This window comes from Thalia democratica, chromosome 3, assembly GCF_965202585.1.
Source record: "Thalia democratica chromosome 3, ktThaDemo2.hap1.1, whole genome shotgun sequence".
Lineage (NCBI taxonomy): Eukaryota > Metazoa > Chordata > Thaliacea > Salpida > Salpidae > Thalia > Thalia democratica.
This window is the reverse complement of record NC_139167.1, coordinates 48,245,713-48,266,435: the sequence shown is the minus strand read 5'-3', so window position 1 is coordinate 48,266,435 and position 20,723 is coordinate 48,245,713. Positions and strand designations below refer to the sequence as shown.

The following is a 20,723-nucleotide window of genomic DNA, read 5'->3' as shown; positions in this document are numbered from 1 at the left end:
AATTTTTCATATGTTTGATACTTTTATTTAATTTAAAAGTCAGAACTTTTGTAAGTAATATGAAATAAATTTAATACATTTTTAGCTCAAACAAAAAAGTTTAGTAGATTTGAATATTGTCTATATTTCATTGTATTTGATTTTATAAATATAGTTTTCTGTAGTGTTTGTATATACATTAATAATTAAGTTGGTAAATGGTATCTTTAGAAACTTTTATTTATTTTTTGATTTTTTTTGTAAGTTAAAAGGATTTAAAAAGTTTATAAACTAAAAGTTAAATAATGCCTATTTTTCAACAAATTAAATCTTTTCTCGAAAAATTCTGTTTAAATAGTTTAAAATTTATAAAGAAACTATAAATCTAAGAAAGTTTTATAGTATTATGATGTTGTACATTTAATTATCAAAATATTTTGGAGTTTTTACTTTTTTTTTAATTACTCTGTTTGTACTGTAAATTTTAAAAGTTAATTTAGTTTTAAAACTAAAAAAAAATATTTTTAACTAAATTATTTTGTTTTAATTTTCACAGAAAATCAGTTAATAGTGTTATTGGTCAAACTCGATGCATAGATTCATACAACAATTGTTCACAGCAAAGTGAAACAGCTGTGGCACTGTCAGCTCAGCTGCCGCCTAAAAATTCTTCTAATACTCCTTCTGAGCTTGATGTAGATTAGTTAGTTGATCATAAATATTAACAGATAAATAGTATATGTTAGGATGAAAAAAAGTTAATAAAAATGTTCAAAATAAATGCAATTAATTTGATAGAACATTGTTCAGGATCATAAACGAGTTTTTAATACAGTTTTTGTTTTACTTAAATTGATACGTTGCTTATAAACTAGTAAAAACTTAATTAGTAAGAAACTATAAACTAACCTTAAAACGTAACTCAGCAGATTGTAATTATAATACTTAATTTAAGTGAGAAACAGGAATTTAAATGTGGTTTTCTTAAAAGCTTTTGTACACAATGAAACAAGTTTGTAATAAAAAATAATCTATCAGATTTTTGGTATATGAACATTTTTTACTTGATTTTGTCAAGTTGATGTTGTTAGCAGATTTTAGAATTAGATAGCACACAATTTTACTGTTTTTTTGATAATCAAGGGTTTGAAGATTAGAAGTTTAATAGGTTTATAATAAAACATTAACGTTAAAAGTAAAAAAATATATATAGATTTTAAAATAAATCCTTAAATATTTTTCACTCTTGTTAATTTCTAAATAATAGTTTTTTAACAAAACTTATTTTAAATTTATTGATTTGAAGCCTTTCTTTTTAAGATGCATTTTGTTAAAACTATTAGATTTTAGCTTACATATTCAACTGAGTTAAGATTTAAATTAGATTTTTTTTTTTTTAAATTTGACCATAAAAAAATGTGTTTTTTAAATTTATAACTATTAAACTGCTTAAATAAAATAAGTTAAACCAAGATATTACATTCTGTAAATAGATGATTGACTTTAGGCCCTTGTAAAAAAGTTAATGTCAGTTTTTCAAGAAAAAAAAACTTGTACTCAGTTTTTCATTAAGGGTTTAACAACATTTTGAAAATTTATTCATAATATAACATCGACCAAAGCTACACTTATAATAAAAAGTTGAATAATCTTAAAAAACCGACTCTTACACTAAAAATAAAATAAAACTAGTCCTGGACAAGACGTTAAAAGGTATCCGTGGTGTGCGATTCGATAACCAAAAGGTTTTTTTTTGGGCACCAGGTCCTATTACCAAATATTATGAGCTTCATTTGTTGTCGTTCGAAAAAAAAAACTATTAAAAAAAAAAGTTTTTAATAGTCTACTGCAAAGTTTGAAGTAAGAAAGTTATAAACAGGAAAGTTATTTTTAAGTATTTGAGTTAAAATATTTTAAATGAGGAAATTTATTGTATATCACATTTTATTATGTTTAAACTTAGTTTTTTATAGAAAAAAAAAACCACAAAATATATATATTTTTTATCAAGAAAAATCTATTTCAGAAATCTATTTTTTATCATGTTTATATTTTTTAGTAGTATGATATAAACATGCTTTGTTTAGTTTTAATGGTTAGTTTTAAAGCATACATGCAGATTGTGACATATTTTTTTAGCAACTTCGACGACACTTATCCAGAGTTTTGGAAAGTTAAGTCTAAATGCAAAACGAATGTAGGTAAAAGGTGTGAAAGTTTAGCTTCAAATAAGAACAACTGTCGTGTTGGCATCAATGGATTTGATGCAGTTGAAATGTTTTTAAAAGACAAGCACCTTGGTAAAGCTAGATTTTTATACATGAACTACAAAGATGTCAAAAATTACAGGTTTTTATTGTAATGGATAACTTTAATGATAAAACAAAATTTTAATAGTTATATCTCAAGTGTTGTTTTTAATATTTTTTTCCAGGCCTTACGATTTGATATCAGTTGAAAAAGATAAAGTTAATTCTGAACATTTTGTGTTTTCATCTTTTGGCGTTGTACACATCAGTCCAGACAGTAAAACATCAGAAAGTCTATCACTTGCAGAGTGGTTTCGCCATGCTTCACTTTGGAACATTGTTACAAAAATTCCCTTTTTTTCTAACTTTGTTCTTTTGCGAGCAATTAGAAAGTAAGTTTAATATTTTATATGTAAACTTTATAGCTAAATCCCGATTTCAATAGTAAGTAAAAAATGATACTGTATTCTTTTATTTAAGTTACAATTTAAACCTAAAGCTTATTGTCATTTCATAATTAAATAAATACTTATTATCTAGCTAATTGAAATTTAATTCTATTAAAAGTGTTTTGCTACATTCATCATTAATGTTTTTAACGAACTTTAAAAAGTAATTAAACTTTATCTAATTTATCTATCTATTTATCTAAATATCTATTAAGTTACAATTTAAACCTAAAGCTTTTTGTCATTTCATAATTAAATAAATACTTATTATCTAGCTAATTGAAATTTAATTCTATTAAAAGTGTTTTGCTACATGCATCATTAATGTTTTTAACGAACTTTAAAAAGTAGTTAAACTTTATCTAAGTTTTATTTTTTAGTACAGTAACCTCTCACATCTTTACGCACTTGTGACGTTACGCACTCTTGTTTAGTTACGTATTTTAGTATTTTTTAAAGTTCAAAAAATAAAAAATATAATCTTTTTCAATATTGCACAAGTTAGGTTTATTGTGTATTTTTAATTTAAAATATGCTTTTAAATGCTAACTCACCTCTCTACATCTTTAGACTTTGTAAACTTATTTTCCTTGACAAAATAACGAAAGTATAATGAAATAATGAGAGTTTAAAACACAAATTAATAATACAGCACTCTTGCCCTATATATGAATAAACATCTAAAAGAGAAATCTAATGAAAAAATACTAAAATCTAGCGAAAAGTAGCATTGATACTAAATAAATATAAAGCCTACACTTAACACAAATCTCAATTGTTTTTTAATAAACATATCACTAGTTTTCATTTGACGTTTTTTTTAGTTTAAGTTCTTCTTCTGTAACACTTGCTTTGCACAGCAAGCGTTGAAATTTTTCTACAAGTATAATTGTTTTATATAAATTAAAAATTCTTGATATATGTATAGTTTTATCTTTTGTTATCATATTTATAAATAAAGTAAACAAATTGTTAAAAGTGGAAAAGTCCCCAGTAGGCTATTAACTAGAAGCAATATAAAAAAAACAGCCATTATACTAAGTATATATGGCACCTCTTGTATCTTTACGATCTCTCGTATCTTTACGAATTTTTTTCTGTGGACACAATGTGCGTAAATAAGCGAGAGATTACTGTATAAACTAAATTTGATTTATTATTCTTAAATTGTTATTATTTGCTATCTAAATACCAGTTGTGGTGTTTCTACTACTCTTATGCGACCTGTATAAAATTTTGTCATTGAACAGTTTTTTGTGAACAACGGGCTTTTTCGTTCCCCTAGACAGGTTTATACTTATTGTATTTACGTATGGTATGCAAAATATTTTCAAAGTTTTAAACATTTACATGTTTAATTTAAACATTGTACGACCTTTAAACGTTTTAAAGTACCAATTCATTGCAAAGTAAATAACTTTTTTTGATTTTCAAACTTTATTACTGCTTTAAAATAGTTTTCGGAACTAACATATTCCTTGTCAAAATTAACTCCAATACTCACTAATTGGTTGTAAAAACATAATAAGAGTAAAACTAAATACTTAATCAAAATACCCAAGTAATAAAATCACAACAAATAATTAGTAGAAAGAAGATTGTTTTAACAAAATAAAAATCTAATCAAAACATTATAACTAATTCATCTTTCACAACAAATTTAAGTACTTAAAGTATAGGTTTTTAAGGGCATAGGGGGGAGGGGGTCCTTGATTTTTACAAGTTGATCGTATTTTATAGAGTTTTATCTGAGCTATCAGAAATTTTTAACTGCTTGAAAAAATTCAAAGTAATTTTTGAGATATGAGCGATAAAAGTCCGTGACCTCAATAGGTTCCTAATCAAAGCAGCAAACTAAAAACGCGAGAAAAGACCACTAAAAATCTATTTTTTCCTTCATTTTAAAGCAATCTTATTCAAATTTTCACAGAAAGTCTATTATTGAATTTCAAAAAGATAAAATGCAGGAATTTTTTTATTTTTGAAAAATAATATTTTTATTAAAAAAACCACCCATTTCTCTGTTTTTTTAATCTAATTTTTTTATTTTTAAATATTTTAAAAATTCCAGCATTCAAAGTCTTTTAAACTATAAAAGGAACATTTCCTAAAAGTTTGAGGTCTCTAGCTCAAAAAATGAAGGAGAAGATAGATTTTTAGTCACATTTTTAAAATTTCTGAGAAAATTGACTACAAAAAATTTGCGTTTCATATGTTTGAATTGAAAACTTTTTATAAAAATTACAATATCTAAAAAGTTAAATAAGATTTTTTTGTTTTTTAAAAACTGGCTTGTGGTTTGTACTTTAAGCTTTTATATAAGATCCAATGTTATTTTTAGTAAAACAAAAAATGTCGGACCCCCCTATGCCATCAATCAATAAGTTTAATCAGCTATAGTAGTTTTAAATTATGTAATTACAAAGTATATATACTTTTTATAATGTTCTTGTGAATTTGCTTTATTGTGATACTTATTTTCAGCTAGAATCCCATCAACGGGTAGTGTGGAAATAAAGTATCATTTATATAATTTTTGAGTGCGTATAAGTCTGTTTATATAATAAATAGTAGTGTTTACAGTAAATACTTTTTAATTTTTTTCATGACTTAGATAATGGATAAAATTTTACGCCTATAATGCTCTCTGTTTCAAAATAAAAAGGCTTGACGCGATCTGATAATAAACATTTTAAGTGTATATATCATAAGAAGAAATACTTACAATTTTGTATGCAAAGTTTATCTAAACCTAATATGAATACATATTCAATATTCATTCGCAGTATAAAAATTTAGATAAACGAATTTTAATAAAAAGTAGCCTTGAATTAATATAAATCAGATTTTTTATTTTATTAAAATTTATAATTAAAAATTAAGGTGGAAATCGAATGTGAGGTACAACAACTTTCTGAAAAGTCGCCACCAGCTTTCATTAAAAATAATCACCGCAGTGCCAGTATTTCGAACGGCAATACAGCATATTTTTGCTTTAATCGATGAAATTTCCACCATAAAACTGCTACCGGCAAGGCTCACTGACACTAATGTTTATAGTATTATCGCGTTTAGGAAAGATTATCAGTTGTAAGTTATTTATGATACCTTAAACAGGTTTAAATCTTTTAAAAAATGTTAACTGTGCAATTAATATCAAGGTTCTTTAACAAAACCATTGAAGTAAAAAAAAATATTTTTAATTATGTTGATCACATATTTAGTTTATTGTTAGGTGTTTATTTAATTGCAGTTCTCAGTATAATGCATCAAAATACATTAAATCATTTATTCGTTGCTGTGAAAGAGTAATGGAAATAACAAGAGAAACTTGTCATAAACAACTGCTTTATTGCCAATCTCAAGTTTGCTTGAACTTTTTGAATAGCTTATATAAAACGTTTTTACAATTTTGTACGTACATTTATTTGAGATTGTTATAAAATTTCGAGTGCATTTAGATTTTTATAGCTTATGAACTGTAAATAAACACTTTTAGTTAAATTCTTCCAACCCCAACTCGAACGGTTCTCTTTATTTGAAAAGAAAAGTGCACGAAGATAGAGAAGTTCGTTTGAAAAAAATTGAAGAAATCTGTAATCGTCTTACGCAATTTTTTGCTTTGCTTCATAAAATAATACAATCCAGCCTGGTAGAATTAGCTAGAAATTCATTTTCTGGGTAAGTTTAAAAGCAGTAACAAAGTTTTTTAAAATTTTAGCACATAATTAGTCCATTAGTCTTAATAAAGCGTATTTTTTATTAAGGGTTTAATTGTACCACTGTAATATTTAATTTTTTATTAAAAATTAGTTTATAAAACAAAAAAACCTTAATTTAAGTTTTTTAGTGTATTTAAAATAATTTTTCTTAAACTCAAGCTTAATAGCTTATTTTATTTTGTTGTGGTGTTATGTAATTGATATGGTTTTCAAACTAATTTGATAATTTAGTTCCACAAATACTTTTTGAACTAAAATGGAGTGTAGTTGATTTAATTGGAATGTGGGGTGGTATAATATTTAATTTGGGTTGAAGAATTGGAGTTTGCTGTTTTTATCTGTTTTAATAAGGCTGAAAACAGAATAAATTAATTTGTAAAAAGTTTTCTTCAAAACATGATATAATAACTTACTATCATAGCTTTTTTAAGTATAAAATATTCAATTGGCTGTTACTTTTATTAGTTTTGGTTACTCCTATTACTAGCTAGTACAAGTTAGAGTTAAACTAAACAAAATTTAATTTTTATAATTTAAAAAAGGTGAGCAACCATCAGTCGTCGTAAGGTTTCAATTCATAAAAATCATGTTTAAGTTACGACTCGTTTAGAATTTTTTAACCTGTTACACTCAGTTGTAAGAGACTACCGATTGTATGTTTTACCGTATACTAAAGCAGTTAAATTATTGAACTCGCTTAAAGACACAGGGGGGAGATCCACAATTTTTTTCACAAAAAATAACATTAGATCTTATATAAAAGCCTCAAGTATAAAATACAAGCCAGTTATTATAAAGTTAAAAAAATTATTTAACTCTTGAAATATTGTAGTTTTTATAAAAAGTTTCCAATACAAGCGTATAGACTGAAAATTCTTCAGAATCAATTCTTAGAAATTTGAAGTTTACTAAAAATCTACCCCTTCATTTTTTGAGCTGGAGACCTCAAACTAAAAAAAAAAACTTTGAATATAGTTTAAAAGACTCGAGTGTAGTGTTTTTAATAATATTAACAAATAAATACATTAAAAAATAAATAATAAAAAAACAAAAACATTTGAGGCGATATTTTTTATTAAAATTTTTATTCAAAACTAAAAAAAATGTTGCAGTGAATCGATTTTAATATTACTTATTGACTTACTGTAAAAATTTGAAGAATATTGGTTAAAAATGAGACAGGAGATATATTTTTAGTACAGTAGTCTTTTTTTTGCGTTTTTAGTTAGTCCTTTTGTAAGGAACCTATTAAGTTCACATACTTTAATCGCTTGTACCTCGAAAGTTACTTCGAATTTTATTAAGCTGTTAAAAATGTCTAATAGCTAAGATAACACATATCAAAAAGACCAACTTTAAAAAATCTAGATGGACTCCCTCTATGGCTTTAAACCATAGTTTACATAATTTTCGTGAATATAGTTCTCAAAGTATTTCTTTTCCTTTAATTTTATTGAAAGTTTTGATGAATTTTCTGATTGTATCGGAGGTCTTAAAAAAGGCCATTACTGCTAGTTTATTACAAATACTACCTGTACTACTAATTAAAATATTTATATCCGAAACCGCTCTTACTTCTTGAAAACTAGTTTTGTCTTTCTATCTAATTTTTTTATTTTATTTGCACGTATTGTTTTTAACTTGACCATAAATATTGAACGTGTTACCATAAGAAGTTAAAATAGTACCATAACAAGTTAAAATATTTGTCTATATTTCTATAAGTTTATTTGGTGACTTCTATATAAAAAACATGCAGTTTGTTGACTTACGATTTAAATTAAACAGATGCCCTTAAAGTAGTAATGTTTTATCGGTTGATTGATTTTTTTAGAAACTCATTTGTAGAAAAAAAAGCACATACATCTATTTCGCTGTTTAACTATTGCTTTTTTAAATACTCTTTGATTTTTTTTACAGTTTCGTGCACCAGTTTATTGAAAACAAACAAGTTGTAGAAGCGGAAAGTTCAGTGATTAGCAAGTCGGTTGTATCAAACTGCCTCAAGTCAGTTGTATCAAGTTCATTTGATATTGAAACCAGTCAGCTGACCAGTGAAATATACAACGATGTAATTGAATCTGATCAAAATACTGTACCAATTATGCATACTGTTGCTAGTCATGGTAAGTTGCTTCATCTAATTTCAGAATGTTGCAGACATTAGAAGTTTACAGAAAAATTTATGATTAATTGTGACTGAAATTAAGACAAAATATGCAATTTATGATAGCTTTTAAGTATTGTTTTCATTTTTTAATTAAAGTGATTTATAAAGTAAATTTAACAAAAATATTCTAAAGATTGTCTCAACTTACTAAAAAAAATATTTTTACAGACTGTAATGATTTGCCTGTTTCAAGCTTCATAGCAAACTTTGTGTTTAGCGGGTCAACTCACATGTTAGAAATGAAACCACCATTAAATAAGTAAGCGCATTTATAAGCTCATTTTATGTATGATAGAATATTTTATATTGTTATAAATATAATGTAACTTTTGTTTTTAGAAGTCTTTTAATTTGGTAAACATCAAAAAAATACTTATGCTTGTATGATAAAAGTTAACGAAAGTATTACATCCCCTACTTTTTAAACCTACTTGTATTGAGGTAGTACTTAAAATACAATCGACTAAAAAGTATGATTATAACTGTATACAGTAAAGTTTTACTCAAAATTTTTACGCCTCAGCCACAATAAATAATATATTTTTTTTATAAATTCTAGGTTGTACTTGGTTATTTTAAACTGTATATCACGTCAAGTAAAAATCTACGGTCCGCGACTTATGATTTAATAAACGAAGCAATCTTTTTTTTCTTATAGAATTTTAAAAGTATGTTTTTAGATTAGTTGTTAGCAAACATCTATTTACAACTAACGAATAAAAAACATTGTTTTATTCTTGCTTAGTAAAAATGTACGGCGACCAGCCAAGTACTTTTCCTAAAAGATCCGGCTCGCAAAAGACTTTGTCTAGTAAATACGGTCTGTTACTTATTCACCTACTTTGTTACACAGTTTTACTAAATAAAATGCGCTGAATAAAACTTATTGTAAAAGAATTTCATTAAAAAAAACATTTTGTTACGCTGTTTTTGTACCATATTAAAAGTTACTTTTGAAATTTTCACAGTTGTTTTGCTAAAAAATCAAGCTGTCTTGGATTTTATTGCTAACACGTTTCAATTATTTTATTAAACTTTAGTTTAGAGTACAAAGTTGAGTTAAGGTTAAACATTAAATAATCAAATAAAATAATTCAATCAATACTTGTAATTTTATTTCAACATTTATTACTAATATTTTATTATATACATAATTTTTTACTAATAATTTATTATTGATAAGTTTAACGTTTTAAGTCACATATTAATAATAATTATTTGGTGCTGCAGGTTTAAAAAAGAAATAATCGAAGCAATGAGCAACTTGTTGGTTATGTTAAGTGGAACTTCGGATAATCTTTCAAAAACCGATTACATTGATGATGGACTGGAAGACAACGAACACAACCTTGCTAAAAGTTATTTGTTTGTAGTGTTTACTCGTTTGGCATTATATTCTAAAAACACATGCTAGAACGCTGATTCAAATATTTTTATGTTAAGTCCTTAGGTAGTGGATTGTTATTGTAACTATTTACTATTTGTTATTGTCACCTTTGTTTATATCGCTATAAAGGTTAGAAAGTTTAATACTGACTTAAGTTAATTGCTATCGGTTTTAGCTACTAACAACTTTGAAAATATATTGGTAATTGTTCAGGGCATTGTTGTAAAGGTAAGAACTTTGTTTTTACAAAATTTAACTTTAGTTCAAAGTTTAAGTATTAACTCTAAGTCACTTTTTACAGAAGAAAAATTGTGAGATATAGACATTTTTGTAAAAACTTTTAAATACAAATGTATGGAACGCAGTTTTATCAATGTCAGTTTTCTCAAAGTTTAACAATGTTCTAAAAGTTTATTTTTCCTTCATTTTTTGAACTAGAGACCTAAAAACTTTTAGGAAACTATAACCCGTGTATATAGGTTACTTAAATATTAAACAGTATGGTTATAATACATTAACAAAACAAATTATAGACCATAATGTATATATAATAACAATATTAACCTAACCAATACTGATACTATATAGTACTTGAACTACTCTATATAAAACTAGGCATGATATGAAAGAACATATTATATTAAAGAAGAATTGCAAATACTAGCAAGTAAAAAGAACTATGTAGATTATAAAAAAATTATGCTTTCGAAATTATTTTGAAAGTTTTTAGAACCTTTAAACACAATTTAAATTTAAGAGAGTTTATTTAAAAAATGTATGAAATAAAAGGAGATTTACCTACTTACAATTTAAATAATAGATACTTATAATAAATAACATTGCTAAAAAAATTCTCAAAAAACACAAGAAAACAATGTAAATGTCTACTCTAAAATTACATGTATACTGCAGCAAGACTGTGGATATAATGATTCCCCTCTCCAACTGATGAGTATTTATATTTGGCTGTAGTATGCAATTGCAAAATTGCATCAATAAAACACGCGAGCTTTCTCTTAAACTCTTGGATGAACAAGACTTTTCTCAAAACTTTCTGTTATATCAAAACAGTTATCAAATGCGGTTTGATATCCTGTTACATCAGAATATTTAACTCATAAAAAAAAAATCTTGTACAAAATAGTATAAATTAGTTTTAAAGACCAAATTATTTGCACAAAAAAAAAAAAGAAAACTTTTTTGGTCATGCAGAAACATTACTCAACTGTCATGCCTGACTAAGCCATAAATATAACTAATAAACGAAAGTATCTGTTTTATTTACGGAAAAATATCAATCTCTTTAATATACAATACAACAGTGATAACAGCACCTCATTGCACATAATTTAAATAAAGTTACACAGAATTTAAAATAGACCAACTATATAACTGTTATTACAATCTATTACAACTTTGTAAAATAGTTAAAAGTATACTTTTTAAATTTAATACATCTAATTGTATTTGATTAAAATAAAAGTCACAAACAAAGTTTATTTCTCATAGGCCGACACGCTTTTTCTTGTATGTTTACAAAAATAAAGATCAAAAAACTAGCAGTAGTCTTAACATTTATTGTAGCATAAAAAAAAACTTGTAAAATTGTTTAATTTTCCTTTAAGCGTGACGTATTTTTGTAAACTTTTTGTAGAAAAATCTGTCATAAGATTATACTACTGCGGTGCACTAATTAGTTGCGTTCTTTTTGAGTCTAAATTCTTATGAAGTTAATGAAGTTATAAAAATTTTCCTTATGGAGTTTTTCATCAACATCAGTGCGCACTTTCGCTTGCGCACCGAATTAGTATATTGGGTAATTTCTCTAACTTGTCACTAATTGGTATTTAAAATTTCGTTTAACTTTTTAAATACTAGATAAACATAGTTGAAAAAAGACAAATTAAGCAGAAAAAGCAAACAATAAAGGATAAAGATATTACATTCTTTTTTTTACTTGTTTTATTTTTTTTTGTGGCACGCATGCGCCAGTGTCCCTCCCCACGCTACGCCTCTGATAGTGAGGTATTGAAATTTTATCGATAAAAAAAACTTTATAAAGTTAGAAATTATAGAGTTGAAAATTAATGTTAAACACAATTTTAATTTCCTATGGTTAATTTATAATGTAATAATATGTAAAAGAAAAAAAGGGGGTTAATACTAAAAATGTTTTTGAAAGCATTATTGTTGTTGTTACCAAAGTTATATTATGATATAGAATAAAATGGCGTTTTGAAAAAATGTTTGTTAAGCAAAATATAGAATGAGGGTTACATTGTAATATTAAATTTAATAAAAAAATTTATATATAAGTTTTTTTTTAGTTAAATAATGACCATAGAATAAATAATCTACTAATAATCTAACTTAATAATAAAAATATAATAATTTAAAACTAGAAATAGGTATGTTATAATGCATGCAAAAATTATTTAATATCTTAACAACATATAATCTACTAATAATCTAATTTAATAAACAAATTATTATAATAAATTAAAACCGAAAATGGGATTATTATGATGCATGCACAAATTGTATAATGTATTAACAAAGTTTTTACCTATGTAAGTTATAATTTATTTACTTATTCAATTATTAGCTTATAAATACTAGATGCTACTTTATATAAATCAGACAAGACGGTTTGAAAAAGAACCACAAAACACTATTTTAATACCTCTTTTTCAAAAATAAGTTATTTTTAAAATACTTATAATCACTTTGAAAAAGTGCAAATTAAATGATAACAAAATTATCATTTAGTGCTGTAAACTATAGAACACTTAAAAAACTTTTAAATATTTAAATCTAACTCAAAAGATTTAAAACGATTAAATATAATCTAATTAATAACTTTCTATTTCAACAATATTAGAAAATCAACATAGAAATATGTTAGTTCTTATACAACTATATCAGTAGGTACTTTGCACAACACACAAACAAATGGGATCGGGTCAAAATTGTACGAAGACAAAATTGCACGAGGGGACTAAACTGCACGAAGACAAAATTGAACTAAGGCACAAAATTGCACCAAAGGTCAATTATGCACGATTTACAATTTTGTATAGAAGGTCATTTTTGCACGAGAGTAAAATAAAACAGAAAAAAAAAAGAAAAAACTAAAAGATAAATTGAAAAAAAAAATAAATAAAAAAAGCTACCGACTGTGGGTAAGAGTTAGGGGTAACAGTGATAGTAAAAGGGTAAGGGTTAGGGTTAACAGTGATAGTAATATAAACAAAAACTATGTCAAAAAAAAAATCAACCCGTGCAAAATTGTCTGCTCGTACAAAAGTGTCTTCATGCAAAAGTATCTTCGTGAAGTTTTGTGTCCTCGTGTAATTTTGTATGCTCGTGCAAATTTGACAGTTACCCCAAACAAATGTAACTAAAAAATAATAATAATTCAATATTATGCTTCACTGCACAAGACTTTAATTTCCATTTATAGTTATTTTCTTTTCTAACTCTAGATATTCGACATTGAAAACAGCTTTTTTCCGGTGCATAGCTTATTTAAAATATATAACAGAATACATTTCATTTTCTTTAAATCTATTTTAGTACTTTCGTAGTAAGGCTCATCAGAAATAGTTTCTTACTGAATTGGAATGATTACAAATTGAAATAAAATGATACTGAAGTTTAAAGTTTTAAGATATAAAATGACGTAATAATCAAATGTTAAAAATTAAATAAGTGTTTATGCTAAATAAATTTGGTATACTAATAAAACTCGTTAGAATTAAAACAATCTAAATAAACAAGAGATAAAAATTAAAATTAAAACTATACTTAAAAATAAAATTTAAAAAGAAACTAATTACTTTAAAACTACTAATATAAGGATTTAAAAAGTCTAGTTTGGTAAACGAACTTTTTCTGCTTGCATAAACTGGGCCTAAAAGATTGAATACATAAGGTTACCAGAATTTGGAATTTTAAAGAGTTTTCCGCTCTCACTAAAACAGAAAAGTTCTCCTTTTTATAATTTTTAACACACTCAGGACTGTCCAACAAATGTTGCCCAATCGCCGAGAAGTATTTTTTCGTTGGTTTCTCAGAACGGCCATCAAACCACTTTTTCAAGACTTTCGGAACATGTTGATCAATTCTTACATGAATTCTTTGAGATGTTTTTTCCCACGTAGTCACTACCACAGTGACAACTAAATTTATAGATGATGTTACTTTTTCATGGGTGGGAGAAATATCTTTGTAAATTCCACTTAGAGGACGATCAGTATACTAAACTGTTCTTAAATGAACAGAGCTGAAAAATTGGTTTATTTCCTCTGAAATTTTCTTTGAAAACCTCTCAGAAATATTTCCAAGGTAAGGAAGTTTTAAGTATACTGGACACTTCTGAGGGCCAATCATTTTTAAAGCTGCTGAACTTATAGCTCTTGTTATAACTTTCGAAACTAAGTTACCTGGATAACCAAGGGAAAGGAAAGTGTTTTGAAGTATTTTCAACTCGCCTTCAAGAAAGCAAGGAGAACAAAGTCTGGTGAAACGCTTCACCATACCCGTTAAAACTCCTAACTTCTGCTTGACTGGACCAAATGATTCCCACGGAACATATAATGCTTCTGAATTTAATTTACGATGGATTTTAGTTAAAAGTTCCCCCATCAACTGATTGTTGGACACAAACATCTAAAAAGTTTAAGGAATTGTTGTGTTATTCTTCTTTTGTAAAACTGAGATTTTTGTGAAGATTATTAAGATCATTTAGAAAACCAGAGCTTTCTTGTCTATTTTCAAACATGACAAAAGTGTCATCTACGTATCGAAGATACATGAGAGGACTTTTACAGTTCAAAAATAATTTACTTTCTAGGTAACCAACAAAAATATTAGCCAAAATAAGACCTAAAGGTGAGCCCATTGCAACCCCATCTATCTGTTTATACATTTTACCATCAAAACTAAACTCAACACCTAAAACAGCCACGTGTAACATTTCTTTGCACACGAATTCCGGCATCTGAGGGTGTTTTAAATCTGAATGATACAATACCTTTAAGCAAATTTCAATAACCTCCACTACTGGAATATTAGTGAACAAGCTTTTGATATCATATGAAATCATATAGCTACTTTTGACTTTGGAACGAGGAATTAGATTAATTTTTTCTATAAATTGGAAAGAATCTTTAAGAGAGTAATTTGAAAATTTGTGTAAAACTGGTGCAAGTGTTTTTACTAAGAATTTTGCCAAGTCATTTTGTGGCGAACCTATCATTGATAAAATTGGCCTTAAAGGGCAATCATTTTTATGAACTTTAGGAAGACCATAAAGTTTTGGACCTTGTGAGCCTACCGGTCTGATTAAGTTATACGTAGTTTCACTAATGAATTTGTTTTTGTACCAACCTAACGTTTTCCTTTGATAAGAAAGTTCAATGCGTGCTGTGAAATCAAAAGAGTTTACAGAACCTATATGTTTGAATTTAGTGCAATCGTTTAATATATTTTCCATTTTACTAACATAATCAGAAGAATTAAAAATTACAACACCAGAACCTTTATCCGGTTTTGTGATAATAATGTTTTTGTCATTTTTAAGTTGTTTAAGCTCTTTTATCCAACCCTAAATCATTCTGAAATCACCTAAATCAATTTGTGTACCAATATAACTATGCGCAAAATCACAAAGTTAAGCATCTAAACTATTATGAGCTTCAGTACTTACAGGCTTATGATGGTTTAACTGTGCTGACAAAGATTTAAAATTACTAAAGACTACCTAACGACTTATGTGTCTTTTTGATATTGAATACTTTAAACCCAATTTTAGAACGTTAATTTCATTTGTATTTAAAGCTTTAGTAGATAAATTTATAATGTTGCAAATATTATCATTAGTCACACCAAATATTTTCTTTTTCAAAAACCTTAACGATTTATTATGTTTGTTTAACCTTTTCAACTTTTCTTTTTTATCAATATAACTTAAATGTCTTAGATATCTTAATTTATCTAGTAGAGAAATCCAATATCAACAAGGTTTTGTTGGTATGAAAATTTAATGTTTTTAATTAACTTTGAGTTTTTGTTGATTTCATCATTTAAAAAGAACTTTTCTATTTTTGGGCTTAATTTAAGTTTAGATTTATCTATTCTAAATTTTATATATCTTAAACATTCAAAACAATGAAACAACAAGTAAAATACAGTAGTTTCATTACAAAACAATCTCTATTTAATTTAAAAGACTTTCAATGTTAGAATTTTGAAATATAACACAATAAAAAAGGTGGTTTTTAAATTAAATCTTTACAAAAAAATCTGCATCAAATAGATTTAAACATTTGTAATGGGCTTCCTGTGAAAACTTGAAGGAGATTTGTTAAGAAATGAAGGCGAAAATAGATTTTAAAGAAATATATTTTTTTACGTTTTTAGTTTGCGTCTTTCATTAGGAACCTTTTGAGCTCACTGACTTTGATCGCAAGTATATCAAAGGGAACGGGTCAAAATTGCACGAAGACAAAATTAGACGAAGGGTCAATTTTGCATAAGTTACAATTTTGCACCGAAGGTCATTTTTGCACGACAGTAGAAAATAACAGAAAAACTAGATATATAAAAAAATAACTAAAAGATAAATTATTAAAAAAACAACAAGAAAAAAAGTTACTGACCGAGGGTAAGGGTTAGGGGTAACAGTGTAAGTATAAAAAAAAATTACTAATAAAAATTATTATAAAAAAAAACAAGAAAAATGAATAAACAAAATAATTCAATTAACGAGAAAAAAAAATCTACCGACCGAGGGTAAGGGTTAGGGGTAACACATAAAAAAAAAAATAATAAAAAAAGGTTACCGACCGAGGGTAAGGGCTAAAAGAAAAAGTAAAAAAAAAAAGAATTAAAATAAAAAAAACACTAAGAAGAAAAGTGACCCTTTGTGCAAAAGTGTCTTCGTGCAACTTAGTCTCCTCGTGCAAAAGTATTTTCGTGCAATTTAGTACCCTCGTGCAATTTTGTCCGCTCATGCAAATTTGACACCTACCCATACCAAAAGTTATTTGAGTTTTATTAAGCGATTAAAAGTGTCTAGTAGCCTAGATAAAACTCTACAAAATAAGGTAAACCTGTAAAAGTCAACACCATTGTGCTCTTGATCTAAAGTATTAATTAGTTTTTAAAGTATTTAAATTTTATGTAAAAATTAATTGAAAAAATTGTTTTACAGATTGTGCAGATTTTATTTGTTGATATGTTTTACTAATAGTGTATAATTTAATATAAAAAATTTTATGCATTAAAAATTAGCATGTACTACATGTATGCTAAGATACTTTTCTTGTAGTTTCTATAGTTTGTTGTATATCATTACACATTTATAAAGTAGATTTGCTAGAACTCACATATATTTTTAATACTTTTGAGTTACAAAAGTCTATGTGATTTGTAGCAAAACTACATATTAAAAAAAAACCTACTTTTTATGTTTGATACAGAAGTCGACATAGAAAAAATAATGTCAGACGAAGTAAAAGCTTCAGATGCTCAAGAGCCATCTGTGAATCAAGTATCAAAAAATATGGCCCAGCTTAATGTTTTTGGTCAGTCTATAATGCTGCAAAATGAACCGATGGATAAAATAAAAATTCGAAATAAGCTGTTCAACGATCCGGAGGTAAATTAAAAATATTTGAATAAAAATATTTTAAAGATGGGTTCATGCTTTTGAAGCAGTGATTTCCAAGTTTAAAAAAACTGTGCATAGTAGATCAAGTTAGAAAAAAAAATTTACGCTAGAAAAACATGTAGGTCATATTTTTACCAAAACTACTTAACTTATGGCATAATTATAGGTGTAATTAATGGAGTCTAGTATTAAATATCAAAAACATATTTTGAAAACAAGAAAATATAGAATATAAACTTAAATAAATATTTTACTGCTAATTGAAAGTTTTGTGCATACGAAATTTTACCTATGCACACTAATGTGCACAGTTTGTAAAATGACGTTCTTAAAACTCATCATACTATTAAATTTGTAAATATCTAAGGAATTATCGTTAAAAACATTTAAAAAGATATGTTTAATATGACTTTGTAATTGTGCTAAATAGAGTTTAGAACAGTTCTTAGCAAACTTATGGTATACTGAAATCGTAATGATGATTATTGTAGTAATAAAATTAGTTATACGAACTATCTAGCTTCGTTAACTTGTCAAATTAGTGCGTTACTAATATTACAGAGTTTAATTATTTTTCTATTTATTTTAAAAAGAAGATTTAATCTTCATATAGCTGCTGATTAATACTAAAAGTATAAAAGTTAACCTTTAATAAATTAAATTTACTATAAACTGTATGTTTACTTAAAAAGTACTCAAACTCACTTTAATCTTTATTAGTCTATGACAATAAAGTATTATAAGTAAGATTGTTTGTTAGAACTTAATTATTCAGTAACATTCAAATAAAAAAACTTAGGATTATTTAACTAATTAATCTTTTTTTGATAGACTTGTATCATATAAGGGTCAAGTATGAAAACAAATTTAATAAACATTTTTATTGATATAATGTTTTTGTGTTGATATGTATATAAGTTTTGTGATTTTTTTATTAAAAAGTATTTATTGACAAAATAAGGAAAAAAAAGAGTATTATTACAAGATTGCTTAACAAATATTTTAAAGGTTTTGGCCAGTATTGAAGAAAGAGATAAGTTATTAAACAGTATGGTAAAATCAGTTGAAAACTATTTATCATCAACAAATGACTGGATCCAACAAATTAGAAAGTATACTGTTAAATGGAACCAGAAAAAGATAGAAAAATTACAGTCAAAATCAGTTAATGAAATCCTACTAGTGTTTGAAGATGTCAAAGATTGGATAACAAAAGTAAAATTAGTAAAATTAATAGTTGTTAAAAATCTTACTGATTTTGTATGTCAATAGTTTTTATTAGTTATGGTTCCTAATAGAACTAGTAATAGCAATAATTAGTAAGTTTTAAAACATGAATATTTTCTTGAAATATTAAAATTGATAACATGTTGTTTTCTTTTTTAATATCATCAAGATTTAATTAAAGAATTTATGTATACTTAATTTATTACTCGGCTACAAAGTTTTAATTTTTTTTAAACAAAAAGAAAGTCAAAGTATTTTATAGGCAAACAAAAATATCTTATATTTCATAAATTTAAAATATCTTATACGGGTAAGTGTCTTTAAAAAGCTAATGTCTAAACTTAAGTTGCAGGTTTATCAAATCTGTTAACACCTTTTTATAACAAGTTTACACACGATCCATAAGTTTTTATTATTATATAAGAAAAAAATTCAATGTAATAAATTAATAAAATAAATTTTCTGCAAAATTTTTAAAAGTTAAAAACGTGATAATGTTTAAAAACTGTAAGAAAAAAAATATTGGCAGTGATTTTTACTTAAAATTTTCAACCAAAAAAAAAAAAAAACAACTCATTGATAATCATTTACAATTTTTATAAATAATATTTTCTTAATAAAGTCTCTTGCCTTAAAATTCAGAGATATAAGTTTTTTATTGTCTTCTCAGTATCGTAATAAATGACTTTAATTTATTATTTTTTATTAGCCTACAATCGAGATCAAAAATATTGTATAAAATCTCTATGAGTTTATGATTAAAGAAAAGTTATATGATATTTACACTTTAATATATGACACTCACGTAAAGAAAGCAACTTTTTATCTAAATAATAGAATTTGTTTTCCGAAAAAAACAAAAGCTTTTCTCTAACTCATAAAATCATGCCTATTGAGTACGTAGATTACGTAGATAATAAAAGTTTAAATTTTTAGGTTGCAAACTGCTGCCCCTATGTTTTAAGTGAAGGTAATATATTATTGGTTTACTGCCCTCAGTTATCGGAAGAAGTTCTTCCACATTTAGAAGGCATATTCCATCAAATCAACGAAATGGTAAACTTTATAATTTGGATTGTTTGTTTTCACTTAAAAAATCTAGTATTATCAAGCAAATTACATGTAGTATCATGTACTTTACTACTTATACAACGAGAATAAAAGTCTGTTAAAAATAAGTCTTCTCTTTAAACGTTAGATTAATGAATTTGGAAACTTCGAAATGATTAAAAATAGCAAAATATACATCGCAAATGTTTTTTAATTTATGTAATGAAAGTTTTTATAATACATTATTTAATTCTACATAAAAGTAAATATCATACACTTGAATTTTTTTTTACTTGAAACGTTAAATGTGTGGTAAACGTAACTTTTGTTATAAACTAATTTACAATAACAACAAAAATTGATTATGGTTAAAGTTTTTCTATGACAAAACTCCTTATTTCAGTAAAGTTTTCAGATTCAATTTTAATAAAAAACTTGCAGATAAGTGTTAAAGCAACTATTGTGTTTGATCAAGTGGCAGAAGACTTAAAAAGTGCCACCTTTTTGCTAACGAACAAACAAACTGAAGTTAAATTATTTGCTTCTTATTTTCGCCAAGTTACAACAAATGCCGAGAGAAAAAAAGATTTTGAAGCACAAATTGCAGATTTTAAGTCGGTTAAAACTTTTTGAATTTTATCATTCATAATACCTTTAGTTAAGCTAAGAATATATACTTTGTAGTAGCGGATAAAAATCTTTAAATGTTTAGTTAGTTAGTTAAAGTATGTCTTTAGTTTACTACATACCATACACTAAGTAAAAATTTATACACAAGAAGTTCTTAATAAAAAATGATTTTATTACTTGATTAA

The 20,723-nt window shown here is 25.6% G+C and overlaps 1 protein-coding gene across 1 annotated transcript; it reads left to right on the top strand.

Annotated features, from left to right (window-relative positions):
- The first annotated feature begins 2,092 nt into the window (after positions 1-2,092).
- Positions 2,093-18,903, top strand: LOC145832335 (uncharacterized). Its single transcript, XM_082939653.1, has 8 exons — positions 2,093-2,328; positions 2,414-2,620; positions 5,561-5,767; positions 8,320-8,525; positions 8,738-8,828; positions 9,800-9,927; positions 17,441-17,619; positions 18,640-18,903. The coding sequence occupies exons 1-8, from the start codon at positions 2,093-2,095 to the stop codon at positions 18,901-18,903; spliced, it is 1,518 nt and encodes a 505-aa protein (XP_082795779.1).
- The last annotated feature ends 1,820 nt before the right edge of the window (positions 18,904-20,723 follow it).

Excerpts from the sequence above, each read along its gene's own strand:
- LOC145832335 (XM_082939653.1), top strand. The coding sequence starts at position 2,093 with ATGCAGATTGTGACATATTTTTTTAGCAACTTCGACGACACTTATCCA. Across the intron at positions 8,526-8,737 it reads GCATACTGTTGCTAGTCATG|ACTGTAATGATTTGCCTGTT; the intron begins GTAAGTTGCTTC and ends ATATTTTTACAG. Across the intron at positions 9,928-17,440 it reads CGAACACAACCTTGCTAAAA|AAGTCGACATAGAAAAAATA; the intron begins GTTATTTGTTTG and ends TGTTTGATACAG.